This window comes from Camelina sativa, chromosome 10, assembly GCF_000633955.1.
Source record: "Camelina sativa cultivar DH55 chromosome 10, Cs, whole genome shotgun sequence".
Taxonomy (NCBI): domain Eukaryota; kingdom Viridiplantae; phylum Streptophyta; class Magnoliopsida; order Brassicales; family Brassicaceae; genus Camelina; species Camelina sativa.
In genome coordinates this window covers 7,498,767-7,514,880 of record NC_025694.1, presented here as the reverse complement: position 1 = coordinate 7,514,880, position 16,114 = coordinate 7,498,767, and the positions used below count along the sequence as shown (strand labels likewise).

Genomic DNA, 16,114 nt, shown 5'->3' with positions numbered 1-16,114 from the left:
CCCCGAAGTTTCTTAAAATGTCAAAACTAAATTAGCAAAACTAAAAAAGACTAGGGTGTATTGAAACTATGATTTTAAAGAATTTTATGAGATTTATAAAATTTGGAATTTTGATAGATTCTAGAGAAGTTGATATGATCATTTTCTATAATATTCTTTCAAATTTCACATAAAACCATAAGATTTAGATTTCTGTATTTTTAACTGAACAAATCCTCTCAAATCCTCTAGAATCCCTAAAAGTCATTAAAATCCAAATCCAAACTGTTTTGAATAACAGTGGATTTTAAAGTAGATTTTTAAATCATCAGTTCAATAACAATGAATTTTAATATATTTTTTAAAATTCATGATTGAATAACATATGATTTGTAAATTTTACACAAATTATTTAAAATGTCAAGTTGAATACACAGAATAATCGTTTAGAGTATAACTTAACATTGAAACCAAAGTCTATATATAATCTGATCTTTGTCACTATACATAATTCTGTATATAAACATAAATTAAATTAAGAAAATAGAAAAAATGACGTGTATATACTAAGATTTGTTACCAAAATTAAAGTATTCAAACAGAAAGTATCCATCTGTTTAGGCAGAGGATTCGATCATCAAACGTCCTACAAATATATCTTGTTTTGCGATCTCACCCACAAATTAACGTCCTATAAAATCTCTTCCTCTGTCTATCTCTTCTTTTCCAGCACACTTCTCTTCTCTTTCTCTTGTCTTCGTGGGAGATCTTACACAACAACAACAACAATATCTTTGTCTTATCATTCGTTCTTTTTTTGTCTGTAACAATTATTTAAGGAAAATAAATCTTGAATTCGAAATACAAAAATGATGGCAGACAATGAAGGAAGAAGAACGCCGTTAATGAATCTTGGTGTTCAAGTGTCGATGAGAGTGTTAGCCTTTGGAGCTGCAATGGCCTCGTTGTTGGTCATGATCACTAACCGTGAAGTCGCCTCTGTTTATGGCATTGCTTTTGAGGCTAAATACAGCTACTCCTCTGCCTTTAGGTACATATATTTTTGATTCATTCTCTCTCTTTTTTTCCTATCACCAGCTATTCACCTGCATGAAATTTCATCCTTCACGTTGAAAACTGCGAAGAAAAATCAAATCATACAAATACGGTGAAAAGGGTTGAATGATGAACAAATTCAAATGAGAAACATCCCTCACGTCTTATATTTAGTTTACCACGTGAAACTAAAACAAGGACATCCTTAAACCGTGTGATCGATCAGCATTAGAAGATACAAGACAAGACTCTTTACTTTCTTCGTATATTATATACTACATACGCTTTCTTATATATTATAAAGAGACTTATAATAAATTAAGAGATCTAGTGACTAGTGATGATGATCGATCTGAAAATGTGTATGATTCTGATGTTTGACAGGTATTTGGTGTACGCACAGATAGCTATCTGCGGCGCGACATTCTTTACACTTGTATGGGCTTGTTTAGCAGTCCGCAGACGAGGACTTGTTTTTGCACTCTTCTTCTTTGATCTGGTAATTTGCTTTACGTGCTTTTTAATCTACATTATTTTGAAATATGAAATATATATGTTCATTTATATACGTGAAGACTCTTTATTTCGATTTCGTCTCTCGAGTCTTGACAAATTTTTTTATATATGAACGTTTTGGGATGGGTTTGATCATATATTTTGATGTGTACAGCTTACGACGATAACAGCGATATCGGCTTTCTCTGCGGCCTTCGCGGAAGGTTACATCGGGAAGTACGGTAACAAAGAGGCCGGCTGGCTTCCCATCTGTCATTATGTGCACCATTATTGCAATCGTGTCACTATCTCACTGGCTTTGTCATTCGCCTCTTTTGTACTCTTGTTCCTTCTTACGGTCATAACTGCCTCCGCTGCTCGTAATTACTGATTTTTTTTTTTTTAACATTTTATACTTCATACAATTCCTTTAATTTTACTGCAAGATAACTCAGTATCTTTGTTATATACTTGGATTTCATTCAATGAAAATTTGATTTGATACTAAAGATATGAAATTTGTATGATGCATTGTATGTATTTATCCTTGAGATATGAAAACTAATCCGGTAACCCCTATGGGATGATGGATCGCCAAATGAGAATGTTACATGACTATATAATAATTTTAGTAAAAATGCAAAAAGAACCAAGATGGGCCCCTGAAGCAACACTTGCGTTTAGGATTGGGCCTGTCGTAAGTCCACTAAGCAAGTATGGGACCCACAGTAACATGTGCCGAAGATAGGCCTGGAATCCCCGAGAACAAACCTCCGCCACAAAACTAAAACCCTTGCGCTTGCGTATCGTATAACGACGCCGTATCTACGTATCTCTCTTATTCTCATTACACCTTATCCAACTAAAGCGAATCCATTTCTACTCTTTTTTCATCTCCTTCAATGGCTTCCTTATCAACCACGTCTCTAAGCTTCAAAGCTCCGTCCACCAGAATCTCTCAGGTGACTCTACAAAACTTCGGGACATTTTACTGTGTGTTTATTTTTATCACTTCGAAACCTCAAACGCTTTACTCAATTATAGTTCATTAACCATCCACATCTTGAGAATTCGCTTTAAGTTTTTTTGTTACTAGTTATATTTAAAAGCCATCATGTGATCATTAGGTGTTAAAGAAAGGCTCAAGTTTTCAGTCTGTGACCTTTGGTCGTTTCACGTCTTCAACTTCAAAGAGCCTTCGTCTTCAAATCAGTTGTGCAGTAAGTATAAAGATTTGCAAGCTAAAACTTATATCATATGAGAAATGCAATAAGTTGATATTGTAACGTGTGTGTGAGGATATAGGCGAAAGCAGAGACGGTGCAGAAAGTGAGTGACATTGTAAAGGAGCAATTGGCTTTGACAGCGGACACTCCTCTCACTGCCGAATCCAAGTTCACTGCTCTTGGTGCCGATTCTCTCGACACCGTATGTTATATGCTCTCTCTCTCTCCCTCTCTTTCATATTTATGCCATGTTAATATTTCCTCTGTTTTCATAATAATGTGATGTGTTTAGCCATTCTGTTTTAAAATGTGGTTACGTACTACTTATTTCAATGCAAAAGTATATGAATCATTAGTATTATGTGGATGAATATGGATGTAGGTGGAAATAGTGATGGCGTTGGAGGAAAAGTTCAACATAAGTGTCGAGGAATCTGATGCTCAAAACATTACGACGATCCAAGAGGCGGCAGATTTGATTGAGGACCTTGTTCAGAAGAAACCTGCGGCCTAAACTTCTTGAACTCTTCCGGTTTAACAAAAAAAAACCACGGTACATCGAACCGGCTATCTTTTTAATCTGACCTATTCTGGGTCTCAGAGCATTTTATTTTGGTATATTAGACCGTTTGTTATTTTTTTTCTTTTGGAAGCTAAGATTGGATATTGATGATGAGACAACTTTGATACGTTGAGATTGATTCTTTGTGGTGATTGGTCTATTATGGCGAATATATAAATGTATTTTGTATCACTAGCTACCATTCTATTGTGACATCGTTTTGTTAACTCAAAGATTAAAAAGGGAGATAATTAGTTTTCGACTTTAGTAGTATCGTGTAAATTAATAGATATCTAGTGTCTTCTCAAATAAAGTGTGTGGGATATATCTTAAAACACTACCCTAAAAGGCTAAAACTATACATGAATTTAGTTTGACTTTCTTGTAATATTATCTCGAATATATTTGCCATTATTTAAAAAAATTTGGAGTAATTAAGTACAAATAATAGAAATATGTTTGTTTTATTATGAATCTATTTTATAAATCTAATGTTAAATTGTACTATATGTACCAAACTACTCCAAAGTTTTGGAGATATCTATATTAATATTTTAATACCTATCAATCAATATATTCCTTTAGTGAAATATATATATATATATATATAAAATTTTTTATGAGTGAAATTATAAAATGACAACAAAAATTCAGGTTTTAAAATTTCTTGTTGAACAAGCCAACCAACCCTTCATAAGCTGCATTATCTTCATCATGGTCGATGCAATTACATATATTATAGTAGTGGCATTGATCTTTCAGCGGATGTAAGATTTTTGAAACACTTTTGTAGATATTGTAGACGATTAATACAATCATGTATCTTATAATGACCAAAACCAATATATATATATATATATATATATGTGGTTTTCGTCCCGTTTTACTATAAACTAAAGTGTAAAAAAAAATTAACGAATAAAAACGACATTTTAGTGTCTTCCGTGAAACTACGAATTATGGAGTGGCCGTAAAACTATGGATTGTAGAGCTAACGTGATTTCATTGATTTGCAATATTGAAGTTGAGAACCGGCCGGTAGACCAGGCTGATAAAGAATCAGATTATGGCCCTTTAAAATATAAGGAGAATTCGGTTTTTATTTATAAAATGTATTTTTGTCTCGTGGTATAAGTAGTATAGAGGACCATATGTCATGAATTCAACCATTTGTGCTAACCGCTCTGGTGAGACTTACATGAAAATATTGTTAAATTAATATAAAAAATAAAACAAAAATTATTAAATATAGTGAATTAAAAGCAGAGTTCACGACAACGTAATTGCAAATCAATTCAATGTACAAAATATAAATGAAAGAGAGCATTGAGAAATTAGAAACTTTTTGGAAAAACATAAAGGGTGTGAAGTGGTTGCAGTAGTAGGGACGGATAAATTTGTCTACAAACTGAACCGTTTTTTATTTATCATTCAGCAAATGTAGTCTATAGTGATGCAATCCAAATAAAGTAGAGACAAGACCGCAGCAGATCGCTTTTGCATATAAATAGAGTTGGTCTGCAGCGGTCTATAGTTTGCCTTAAAAATGCAGCGGTTTAAACCGCAGATAAATTTGGCCGTACCATTCAAACCCAAAATGTTTGTAGAATTTGTACATGGTCTACTGACTTTCACAAACCTACCAAAATCAACATAATCTCTACCGCAATAAGTTTTTCCTTGATTAAATATAATAGATTTGGGCAAAAAAAAAAAAAAATATATATATATATATATATATATATATAGTAATTGTATTTCAAAATTAACTAATTGCGGCAGAAATGGGTTTAGTTGTGAAGAAAAAAATATTAAAAAATGGGTCCCACGTTCTCTCGACTTCCTCTCCCGCCACCATTCGGTCCACGCGTATCTCTCTGCTCCCTTCTTCTTCTTTCTTCTTCCTCTCCAGACTCCAGCTCAATCCAAAAAAAAGTCTTTCCCACCTTGTTGACTCCGTCTTCTTTAGAGAGATGGCTAGGAGACCAGGCAGCTCCGCTTCTTCTTCACCCGCGATGTCTCCGTCGCATCGGCTGAACAGCGGTGGAGGAGGAATCTCAGGCAAAAGCACGCTCCGGAAACAAAACGCCGCTGAGCTGCTCGCGAAGGTTATGGAGAGGCGCGACTATGATTATGATTACGACGACGATGACGACGGAGGCGAAGATCTGTACCAGGTACATCTTCCGCCTCTGACTCAGTCTCGAAGACGAGATGATAATAAGCGTATTGGTAAAGGTTCGGTCAACGGGAAAAACGCTCCGGCGAAGAAACCGGTCATTCTTCCTCCGCCTAAATTTGACGATGAATCCGACGGTGACGAAATTCTACCCGATGGTCCCCGGAATCGAGTGATAATTCCTAAAAAGAACGCTAGGGATCGGAAAGAAGCTCCGGCGAAGAAACCGGTCTTACTTACGCCGCCTAAATTTGACGATGAATCAGAAGATGATGAGATTACATCTGATGTTCCCCGTAATCCAGTAGAGATTAAGGGTCCGGTCAGCGGAAAAATAATAGCTCCGGCGGTGAAACCTGTCGTACTTCCGCCGCCTAAATTTGACGATGAACTCGACGGCGATAAAATTAAAGCTGAAGTGCCTCGGAATCCAGTGGAGATCACTACTGAAAAGAATGGTAAGGGTGCACTCAGGGTTAGAGTTCCGGCGTATTCCCGTCGGAATCCGTTGGAGGAATTTGAGCAGAACGGAGACGAGAAACTAAATGTTCAATTTGATGTACCAGCAAAACAATCGGAAGCTCAGTTAAAGTATAAGAAAAGGTAAAAAAAAAATTGGAGTTTTATATATATCTACAAATTTGTTTTGTAAAGTCTCAGCTTCTTTTTGCATATCTTGTGTTTGACGAAATTACTGGGACTCGAACGATTAGTTTTAGGTTTCGTCCTGCAGATATTTTATCACAGAATACCGAAGATGATCGAGAAGCTTCAGCCTTGCGTGATGAAGTAGGTGGTTCACAGTATACTGGAAAACTAGTTTTGGTTAAATGTTTTGATCTCTCATTTGAAACCAAACTCGTTATCATTGCAGTTAGATATGCTTCAAGAAGAAAACGATAATATACTGGATAAGGTCAGTGTGACCTTTCTCTATTTCTAATTTAGTTCTTTTGTGTGTGTTTGCTACATGATATGTATGTTTCTTGAGTTACAAATGCAGCTTCAGCGCGCTGAAGAAAGACGCGAAGCAGCAGAAGCAAGGGCCAAAGAGCTCGAGAAACAGGTGTTTATGATATCTTGTATAGTTTTCTTTTGTAGAAATGGATGCTTATCTACAATGTTGATGGTTATTTTTAAGCTTGGTATGACTTACAACAGGTTGCTTCTCTAGGTGAAGGAGCTAACTTTGATGTCAAGCTCTTGAAGAGGTTTGGTTTTCTTGTCTTTGTTATTTATAGCCTTCATTTACAGAATTGGGAATTCAAAAAATTTATGCTGATTCCTCCAGGAAAGAAGCAGCATTGCGTCAAAGAGAGGTCTGTAGCATTCATAATTTTAATGGATGTTGTTTCATCTGTTCTTTGCAATATACATGTCCTTTATTCTTCCGCTAGTTTGTCTGGGAGTTTGCTTTGACAGCACATATATTGAAAGGGATAACATAATAAACTATTGCAGGCAGCATTAAGGGCTGCTGAACAAAAAAGAGATGGAAGAAGTAAGGAAACTGATGCCCTTAGTTCAGAATTTCAGGTACTATTCTCTGGTTTTTAGTCTATTCAAACTGGTACTAAACAGTATAGTGTGCTCTGGACTCTGTTATATAAACTTTTCACCTTGACAAGGAAACAATCATCTCTTATGTGTTGTGTTATGATCAGAGCTTAAAAGATGAAGCAGAGAAGGCTACAGAACAGCTCCATGAGGCTGAAGCTGAAACAAAGTCTCTTCGGACAATGATACATAGAACCATTTTGACTCAAGAAGAAATGGTTTTGTTCACAAACTAAACTAGAATTTTGTACATTTGACGGTTTACCACGCCTTCTTTGTTTGATCAACTACAATATTGACCAACCTTGTAGGAGGAAGTTGTTCTAAAGAGATGCTGGCTTGCTCGCTACTGGGAACTAGCTATTCAACATGGTAAGAAACCCCTCTCTCCTAAAGATGCAACCGTTCCATTCTTTGTTGGGTCTTGACCTGCAATGATTTATAATATAATGTAACCTGTTCTTCTCATTTTGGTGCCAAGAGTGCAAAGGGTTTTGAAGATTTCACAAACTGGTCCTGATATGATTACAATGTGTTTCCCATTCGCTGTGTACTTGTCCACTAGGTTGTAATATTCAACTATAAGGTCCCAACTAGCTGATTAATTATCTCACGGTAGACTTAAGTAGTGGGAGTTGATCAATAACATTACTTGCATTTCTCTTTTGGAAATATTTACTTATGCACCTCATTGGATCACATTTAGGAATATGCGATGATATATCCACATCAAGATATGAACATTGGTCAGCGTCAGCTCCTCTTCCCTTTGAAGTTGTCCTCTCCGCTGCCCAAAAGCCTGAAGACTCATGGCAAACAGGTCTGATCCTCAATAGTCCTCCCAATATTTCCCAAAAAAAAACTAAGCATCTTTATCTAAAGATTCAAAAGTAAAAGGCAATAACATCATCTAACAGGTGGTAGCGATCGCACTTGGAGCAAAGTCGTCAGTAATTTCAGTGATGTCAATGGAGAAGGAAACATAGAGAGTATGCTTGCTGTTGAAGCGGGTTTGCGAGAGATAGCATCCTTGAAGGTTTATGCCCACATTTTTCTAATCTGAATTTGATGTTTATTAGTAGAATCTGTTGCCCAGAACAAGTAAATATCTCATACATATTGTCATATCATTTCCTGCACATCATAGGTCGAGGATGCTTTAATGCTTGCACTTGCCCGGTATAGACAAACAAGTGTGGTCCGACAAACCGTCAGTGGTAAAAGATATCTAAAACTGATTGGCCACTTATAAATACTGATCATGTAAATGTTATATAACAGACACTCATATCATTTTAATATCCAGATTCCAGGGTGCAAGGGGAATCTAAGTTCTCCGAAGCATTTGGTTAGTCACATCCTTAAAACTGTTTTCGTGACAATCTAAACAAAGTATCATATAAATTTAACAAGCCTCTTAATCCAACTGGTTTGTGTTGTTACAAGAAGGGATTATTGATGAATAGTTCTTCTGAATTTTGAATGCAGAGTTGAGCGAAGAAGAGCAACAGGATATTCTCTTTAAAGAGGTAACTAGCATTAACATCTTTTACCGGGAGAGGCTTTTACTTATTAAGGATCATATACATAATACATTGACTCAAAACACACATATACATGTTCTAGGCATGGCTGCTGTATTTTTGGAAAAGAGCTAAAATCCACGGAGTGGAAAGTGATATAGCAGAAGAGCGTCTTCAGTTCTGGATCAATCGTCTCGGCCAACAGCCATCTTCACATGATGCAGTTGATGGTATATTACTATTACACTGAAAGTTAAATCAATGGGTTGATTAAAGCTAAGACTCTGATTTTTTGTGTGTGTTTGTATGGCAGTGGAAAGGGGAATGAGGGAGCTAAGGAAGCTTGGAATAGAACAACAGTTATGGGAGACATCACGTAAGGAACTCATTGACTCCGCCTATCTTCCTTCTCATTCCGTTTCTGACTACTATGATGAGTGACCAGTGACCACCCCTCTAATCTCTTTTTTGCGTCCAATTTCCTACATTCACGACACACACACAAACAAACAAAGGTAATCAAAATCACCAAAATCACTATTTTCTTTTCCACAAAAGGTTAGAAACACAGAAGAAGACTTCAATGTATGTACATGCTTTTGCTTTCAAACTGTGTTCCTATTGTTGTGGATATTTTTGACTTCCATGTTGTTACTTGTATAATATATACTCTTCATTACTTTACCCAATACAAGTTTTTTGAAAACAAAAATCTACATCCGGTAACAGAGCAGTCCTGATAAAAAGATGGGTGAAAATTCGATTTTTCGTAAACTTAGGGGCAAAACACGAAAGTTCATGTAAATAAAAGGTCAGAGGCGTTAAAATAAGTAAAGTTTGTAGTGTGACGCATTAAAGTGGGACCCATGGAAATCGAAACGTGGATCGTCTCCTTCCCTATCTTCTTATCCAGGATAACGTTAACCCAGTTCTTCATCACTGTAACGGCGCCAAACTCACTTCGTTGTGGCTTCCGCTTTCCCCTTAAACTTCGATAATGCCGTTTACTCCGTCCTTGTTGTCACCGTCTTCCTCAGTCGCTCAGTTTCTTCCCAGATTCCCCAACGCAACTAAGTTCAATGTAACTCCCCGGAGCAGAGCCGCCACCGTCGTCGCGGCATCCGTCACCGACCTAGCCGGCGTAGACAGCACAACAATCGCCGTACTAGGAGGCGGATCCGTAGCAGCACTCGCGGCGATGGTTTCCTTGACGGATCCGGAGAGGAGGCGGAAATTGCAGGCGGAGGAAGTTGGAGGAGGCGACAAGGAGGTCGTGAGGGAGTATTTCAATAGCACCGGGTTCGAGAGGTGGAGGAAGATATACGGCGATACTGATGAAGTGAATCGTGTTCAGAAGGATATCCGACTCGGCCACGCTAAGACGGTGGAGAACACGATGCTTATGCTTACGGAAGATAGATCTTTAGCCGGTGTTACGGTTTGCGACGCCGGTTGCGGAACCGGTTTGCTCTCGATTCCTTTAGCTAAGGAAGGAGCTATCGTCTCTGCTTCCGATATCTCTGCTGCTATGGTTGCCGAAGCTGAGATGAAGGTAAAAATCCCAATTTCAATCCTGAACTAAGTTTCTCTGCCTGGTGCTATAGTATAGGTGAGTTGCTAGTTTTCGAATTCTGAATCATTGTGGTTGGTTTTTGAATATGCATAGGCAAAGTCACAACTACCACCAGGGAATATACCGAGATTTGAAGTGAATGATTTAGAGAGCTTAAGTGGGAAGTATGATACAGTTGTATGCCTCGACGTGCTGATACATTATCCGCAGAACAAAGCTGATGGAATGATTGCGCACCTTGCTTCTTTAGCAGAGAAGAGAGTGATTCTTAGTTTTGCTCCAAAGACTTTTTACTATGATATTTTGAAGAGAATTGGAGAGCTTTTCCCAGGGCCATCAAAGGCCACAAGAGCTTATCTACACTCTGAGGCGGATGTGGAAAGAGCTTTGCGTAAGGTCGGCTGGAAAATCAGCAAGAGAGGACTCACTACTACTCAGTTCTACTTCTCTAGGCTTATTGAAGCTGTTCCAATGTAGACCCATTTGAAAAAAAAAGACTAGGTCAGTTTTTGGAAAAACTATTCATATTTATCATTCATTCTATGGAACAGTATATGGTGTCACTGATAATGAACTGAGAGTTGTAATTGAATGCATGTATTCACCCAATGTCCAAGATCATTGTATTTATAATTATACTAGATCTTGGGATCAAGAATAGGTTAAGTTGCTTTCAAGAATTGATAGTTATCAGGAAGAGTGGCGAGTAAAGTCTGTTTTTCTTACTCTCCTCTTCTCCTATATCTATGGATCCCTTCCTCTTGGTGTGAATTTCAACTTTTTTCGACCTCTCGAGTTTATTTGAATTTATGATTTTCCATATCTTTCTTTTGGATGCAGAATTCCAATCTGACAATACATGTGATGTGAGGATGGATAGCTTTACTTTTGGGGCTTCTTCAGTAGATCGTAATTGTATAGCACATTCCGAGAAGGATTTTCGTGGAAGACATGCAATATATCCCCTACAACTCGCCCAAGAGATTCTCATAAACTCTTCCTACACTATTAGGACTGTTTGTACAAACTTGCACTTCTGCAGACCCCCAAAATATTGATTTGGCCAAATGTTAAATGTTGTTTAATATGTAACGACAGCATCTGCGATGAATAGTTGTACTGTATTTCTCTATTTTTGTTTTGAGAAAAGTTGTTCTCCAAAGGATTATCCACAGCGACTAGCTAGCTTTTTGTTGTGCGGTTTATACGTTTCTACACATTCCTGTGAAAAGTGAAATTCAAAAAAAAAAAAAAATTAAGGATATTGAACATGGTTTTGAATATTAGATAATGAAACAAAAACAAAAAGCGCATAAAACATACATTTCACATAATCATCACAAAAAGAAAAACCAAAATTCAATCCTCAAACACACAAATATGACACACTAACTCTCCACAATTTTCATTAATTTCTTGGCCATCGTTTATACTCTATCAGCATTGTGGGTAGAATTGCTTCATTGTCTTTAGAAGTTCTCTTTGTGGAAGGAGAATCTTGTATTTGTCTTGTGTGTGAATTCCAACGCTAGATGCCTTAATTCCTTTGTCAATACCGGTGCTCCACAATAGAACACTCCTGCACGTTATGTATTCATTCTCAGTTTATATCCTTTCTTTATAGTCATTAATTAGATTACAACAACCAAACCATACGCTTACTAGTTGATATAATCAGGGAGAATGAGAGCTTACCAACATTAGCGCCAGGGTGATCCATAGCTATCTGTTTGTAGACGTTTTTCCAGTTAGGTCTGGCGAAATGGGACATGACCCTTGTCCCAGCAACAATGTCTAAACCATTCTTGGCATAGTTTAGAGACTGAAGCATCCTTATGAGCGCGGAACGAACGTCTCCTTCTTCGTAAACACTAGTGCAATGATTGTGTAGTTCTATGACTTTGCTTTTGTCCCGTTCCGCGATTTCGTTCATGATGTTTTTGAACCAATCAAACGTGCCCTCCTCCTTTGTTACCCAGTAGAAGTAAGCCCTTTGCGTTTTGAAAGTTTCTTTCTTAACGTGTGGCTCCTGTTGCGATCCCTTCTCCATTCGGCTGAGCTGTTCTTTGGTCTCCGTATTGTTGATAATATCCTTGATAATGCTGATCATCGGGGTGGCTCCAATGCCAAGGCCGATCAGCAAAACCACCTCGTACTTCTTGTAGTCTTGAGCTGGTGCGCCGTACGGACCATCAAGCATGATTTTGGGGAAACTGTGGAAGAAGGGGTCATTGCCATTTCAAAATTTACAACGTTAGATTTTCTTAGCTAGGTAGATTAATTTTCTTAGGTATACACACACATGTCTTTTATGGTGAGTTATATATACTAGATGTAAAGTGTATACTAGATTTTAAGACTAGTCTTAAAATATAATAATATATGAAGAATATACTTACCCGGGACTATTTGCACCATGCAATGTGTCTCCGACCGGAGATGGCTTAGACACCTGAGACATACACACAAAACTATCTTTCCCCGACTCCAATACTGATAAAGGTATATAAGTTTGAGAGATTTTAAAAGTGTATATATAGGACCTCGGAGAAGACTCCTTGGATAGCCTCTGTCCAATCTCCTAGTGATTTTATATGAACGCTCAGAAAGTCCTCTTGTGGTGTAGAAGTTATTGAAAATGGATGCCTGTAGAGATATGTATAAATTAATAAAATCCACATCCAAATATTTTGAAATGGGTTTAGAGTTGTTGACTCATAATTAAGAGTGTGTTCTTTGCGTACCACTCAAACGGTGAGACTGCTGGACAGTTTACAAACATGTATTGACCGCTCATGTATTTGAAATTTTTAGGCTTTGACATTTGCAAAGTCAATACTTTTCCAGGATAAGCCGCTACCCTAAGAACTTTTACTGTCCTGATGCTGGACCTGAATGCTCGTATTAATCTCTCGCATGCATAGAGAGCTACTGGTACTGCCAAGTACATCCACGTCTATAAACAAAAAACCCCAAGTTAGTAACGTTTTTTCAACGATTTTGGAAATGTTTAACACTGAAGTATACTCACCGTTTTCTTGTACCATTCCTTACTGAGGTACAAGTAGTATCCGTGAAGGACAAGGAGAATGTAGACTACAACGAACAAATGGTGAGTGTACCAGAAGGCATTGAAGCTCGCGATTTTCTTAAGTGGCCCAGGAAGCCTTTTTTCTAGCTTCCCCCGCCTAAACCAAGGCAGAGCCAGTGTAAAAGCAATAACCATCAAGAGAACCATTACGAGTCCTGTTATTCCTTCTGTTGACTTCACATAATGCATGTATCTCTTCGGTTGCTCCTCCCCGAAGAACTTTCCGAGAGGCATGTATTCTTCGGGAGTTGCCGCGATTAGCCGTGGAAAATCGCAAGCCAAATGGGCCACGGCGTGTATGACTACTCCTACCGTAATTCCCACCGCTATAACCTGTTTGTTTAGGCGTCAAGTTACTACTATATAAATGATAAAATGTTTTCTTGTATATCTAGCTAGGTTAACATAATATTGCGAAGAATGTGTATAAACTATGTTTTTTGTTAGCATTTAAAACGTCTGTATTTGCCAGCATAAAAGTACTATAGACGAGATTTGGTCACATCCTCAGAGCGATATGGCGATTCCTCAATCACTAAACCAGCGTAAATGTTAAAAATATAACTAGAAATTTGTGTGGTTTTACCTTATGAAAATTGATGTTGTCATCAAAAGGGACAAAAACACCAAACCTAGTCTTATTTCTAAGCCACGTGATAGTGTTTCTGCATACAGGTAACAAAATCAAGGCCATGTTTAGCTTCAGCGTCTCTGCTGCACCTTTGGCCAAGCACACACAATGCCCCAACACCTCATACACAGCTCGATTCTTGTACTGGATATACTTGTACGTGAAGAGGATGGCCATAATGGTGAGCCATAGCGCGATCACCCACATTCTTTGCCAGCCATCCAGTATGAAAAATCTAAGTCGACGATACCATCTCCTCAACGGATTAGGGTCACGCGTAGGCTTGAGACTCTCACTTAACATGTCGCTCAGTTCCTTTTTGTCTTCACTAATTGTGCTTACAGATTGTGTTTCCGCTTGTAGAAGCAATCTCTTAAGACTGTCCACCTGTTTTAATGTCACCACAAAGTTAATTACATATAGAAATTACATATATTGGAAAGACAAATATTGGTTTTCAGATCATCATCATCAAAGTTTACCATGATGTACCCCATATGATCAGGGTCAAGCTCTTCCATGATCATTGCTGCATATTCATCAGTCTTTTTCTGGATAGATGACAGATGGTTGGCAGATGAACTAAGGTTGATGATCTGCCAACACACAAAAAAGAATACACAACAGAGGATCAACAAATTTAATCTCACCTATCAGGTATTTCTCAAAGACAAATATCAAGATGTTGACTTTTTTTGTATGCGTTTGGGTTCATGTAAATTTTGTTTTTTTTTCCAATGAACTTACAGGATTTAGCAAAATGATCAGATATCATCAATGTGTGAAAAACAATCAAGTCCTCATAATTAGTCTTAAAAACTGTTACCTCTCTAACTTCGTCTTCCGTCAGTCTACCATTGGCGTTTTTATCCATCCTGCAGTTTCACAAACCCTTTGGCTCAAACTTTACATTCATCACCATAACTTGTATAGAAACCAGATAAATGAAACGAAAAGAACAAAACTCATTATAATGATTGAAAAAATCACATGTCAAAAAATGTCATAAGCCTGGAATCAAAATTTTGGTCACTTATTTGTTCCCAAAATTCCTTCAAGTGGTCCATATCAATCACATCCCCTGTCACACCCTGTCTTCTAGCTAATGCATCGAACAATACCAAAGCAAAGTCCTTTGAGTTCATCCCTGCGATATGTTAATATCCCTATTTAGATCCAAATCCTTTCCAAACTTAAATATAATTCAGACCCTAGTGATTAATATTTTTACCTATGCATTCACCAAATTTTGACCGAAGTAGCAATCCACCAGTGGTGGCCGTGATCTTAAGAAACCGCTTCTCCACGGCACTCCAGCCAGCGTCACCGTCGGTCTTACTGATGAACTTGAGCCCTTTCAAAGCCCGACCAGCCGTTGACTTTGAACGGTCCAAGCCAGTTGGCTTGCTTTCTCCAAAGACAGATGATTTCAAGCGTTTGAGCTTGTTAGTAAGTTTCACCCGACCGTTTCGTTTCTGCGTCATCAGCTCCGTATCTTCCTTCACGCTCGATTCTTCATCCACCGCCGTGTTTCTAAGGTTTTCCATCTCCAGGTTTTCGTTGGTCAACGGAACTACATCGCTGCTCTTCTCAGCCTCTCTGTCTGAGTGATGATAGTCCGGTAATTCAAAGCTCACTCTCTCCATTGTTTCAACGTGAAAACCAAACGGGAGCAAAAGAAGAAAAAAGAAAAAAAAAAGACGATTAAACGGAATAATGTGTTTCTTGCATCTCAAGTCAATGCTCTGTAAGTAAAAGGAGGGACGATTTAGAAGCAAACTTTAACTTTTAAGTGTGTAATCCTAAAAAAAAAAATTCTTCTTTTTAGATCTCTGAGTCTTTGGGTTGTAAGATGATGAGACGACCAAAAATATTCGCCAAGTCATTTTTTATATTATAAGAGGCGAGGCTCGTAAGACAATCAACAGAACAGACGCACATAATATATTCCAACATAATGTAAACAAATTGAGACAAACGTGAAACGTGTATACACTTACTTAGGCCCACGATTTTGTATTTGCATTTTTGTTGTAACTTTTCATTGGTTGATTAATTGAAGACCGAATACCACAAAATCTCATTACCGATTAAAAAAAAAAAATACAACATGATTGTCAATTTTTATACATCGTTCGTTAATCATTCATCTATCAACATCAAAAGCTCTAATTCCGAAAACACCAACGTCAAAATATAAATTAAAAGACCAACGTCTAACTAATTCTCGAAAGGGATTTTT

General features: G+C 37.6%; 5 protein-coding genes across 6 annotated transcripts; 4 read left to right on the top strand and 1 right to left on the bottom strand.

The window, feature by feature from the left end:
• Positions 720–1,999, top strand: LOC104717764 (CASP-like protein 1F1). Its single transcript, XM_010435393.2, has 3 exons — positions 720–1,030; positions 1,420–1,534; positions 1,706–1,999. Exons 1-3 carry the CDS (start codon positions 849–851, stop codon positions 1,919–1,921), a joined length of 513 nt encoding a protein of 170 aa, XP_010433695.1. The 5' UTR covers positions 720–848; the 3' UTR covers positions 1,922–1,999.
• Positions 2,357–3,517, top strand: LOC104717763 (acyl carrier protein 4, chloroplastic-like). Its single transcript, XM_010435392.2, has 4 exons — positions 2,357–2,492; positions 2,658–2,750; positions 2,836–2,958; positions 3,139–3,517. The coding sequence occupies exons 1-4, from the start codon at positions 2,433–2,435 to the stop codon at positions 3,268–3,270; spliced, it is 408 nt and encodes a 135-aa protein (XP_010433694.1). The 5' UTR covers positions 2,357–2,432; the 3' UTR covers positions 3,271–3,517.
• LOC104717762 (coiled-coil domain-containing protein SCD2-like) lies at positions 5,203–9,289 on the top strand. 2 transcript variants are annotated; one of them, XM_019231237.1, is made up of 16 exons: positions 5,203–6,100; positions 6,217–6,286; positions 6,372–6,413; positions 6,501–6,563; positions 6,659–6,708; positions 6,789–6,816; positions 6,959–7,033; positions 7,162–7,272; positions 7,366–7,426; positions 7,761–7,874; positions 7,972–8,090; positions 8,202–8,271; positions 8,361–8,402; positions 8,543–8,583; positions 8,681–8,807; positions 8,891–9,289. In XM_019231237.1, exons 1-16 carry the CDS (start codon positions 5,292–5,294, stop codon positions 9,016–9,018), a joined length of 1,950 nt encoding a protein of 649 aa, XP_019086782.1. In that variant the 5' UTR covers positions 5,203–5,291; the 3' UTR covers positions 9,019–9,289. The 2 variants fall into 2 exon arrangements, with proteins under 2 accessions (XP_019086782.1, XP_010433693.1); XM_010435391.2 differs by having other exon boundaries at positions 5,204–6,100; positions 6,211–6,286.
• LOC104717761 (magnesium protoporphyrin IX methyltransferase, chloroplastic) lies at positions 9,521–11,312 on the top strand. The gene is made up of 3 exons (XM_010435390.2): positions 9,521–10,129; positions 10,244–10,651; positions 10,991–11,312. The coding sequence occupies exons 1-2, from the start codon at positions 9,575–9,577 to the stop codon at positions 10,625–10,627; spliced, it is 939 nt and encodes a 312-aa protein (XP_010433692.1). The 5' UTR covers positions 9,521–9,574; the 3' UTR covers positions 10,628–10,651; positions 10,991–11,312.
• Positions 11,455–15,686, bottom strand: LOC104717760 (putative respiratory burst oxidase homolog protein G). The gene is made up of 11 exons (XM_010435387.2): positions 15,104–15,686; positions 14,863–15,019; positions 14,699–14,747; positions 14,355–14,468; positions 13,828–14,259; positions 13,182–13,574; positions 12,895–13,106; positions 12,694–12,796; positions 12,550–12,602; positions 11,846–12,363; positions 11,455–11,729 (listed from the first exon to the last, which is right to left on the bottom strand). Exons 1-11 carry the CDS (start codon positions 15,516–15,518, stop codon positions 11,620–11,622), a joined length of 2,556 nt encoding a protein of 851 aa, XP_010433689.1. The 5' UTR covers positions 15,519–15,686; the 3' UTR covers positions 11,455–11,619.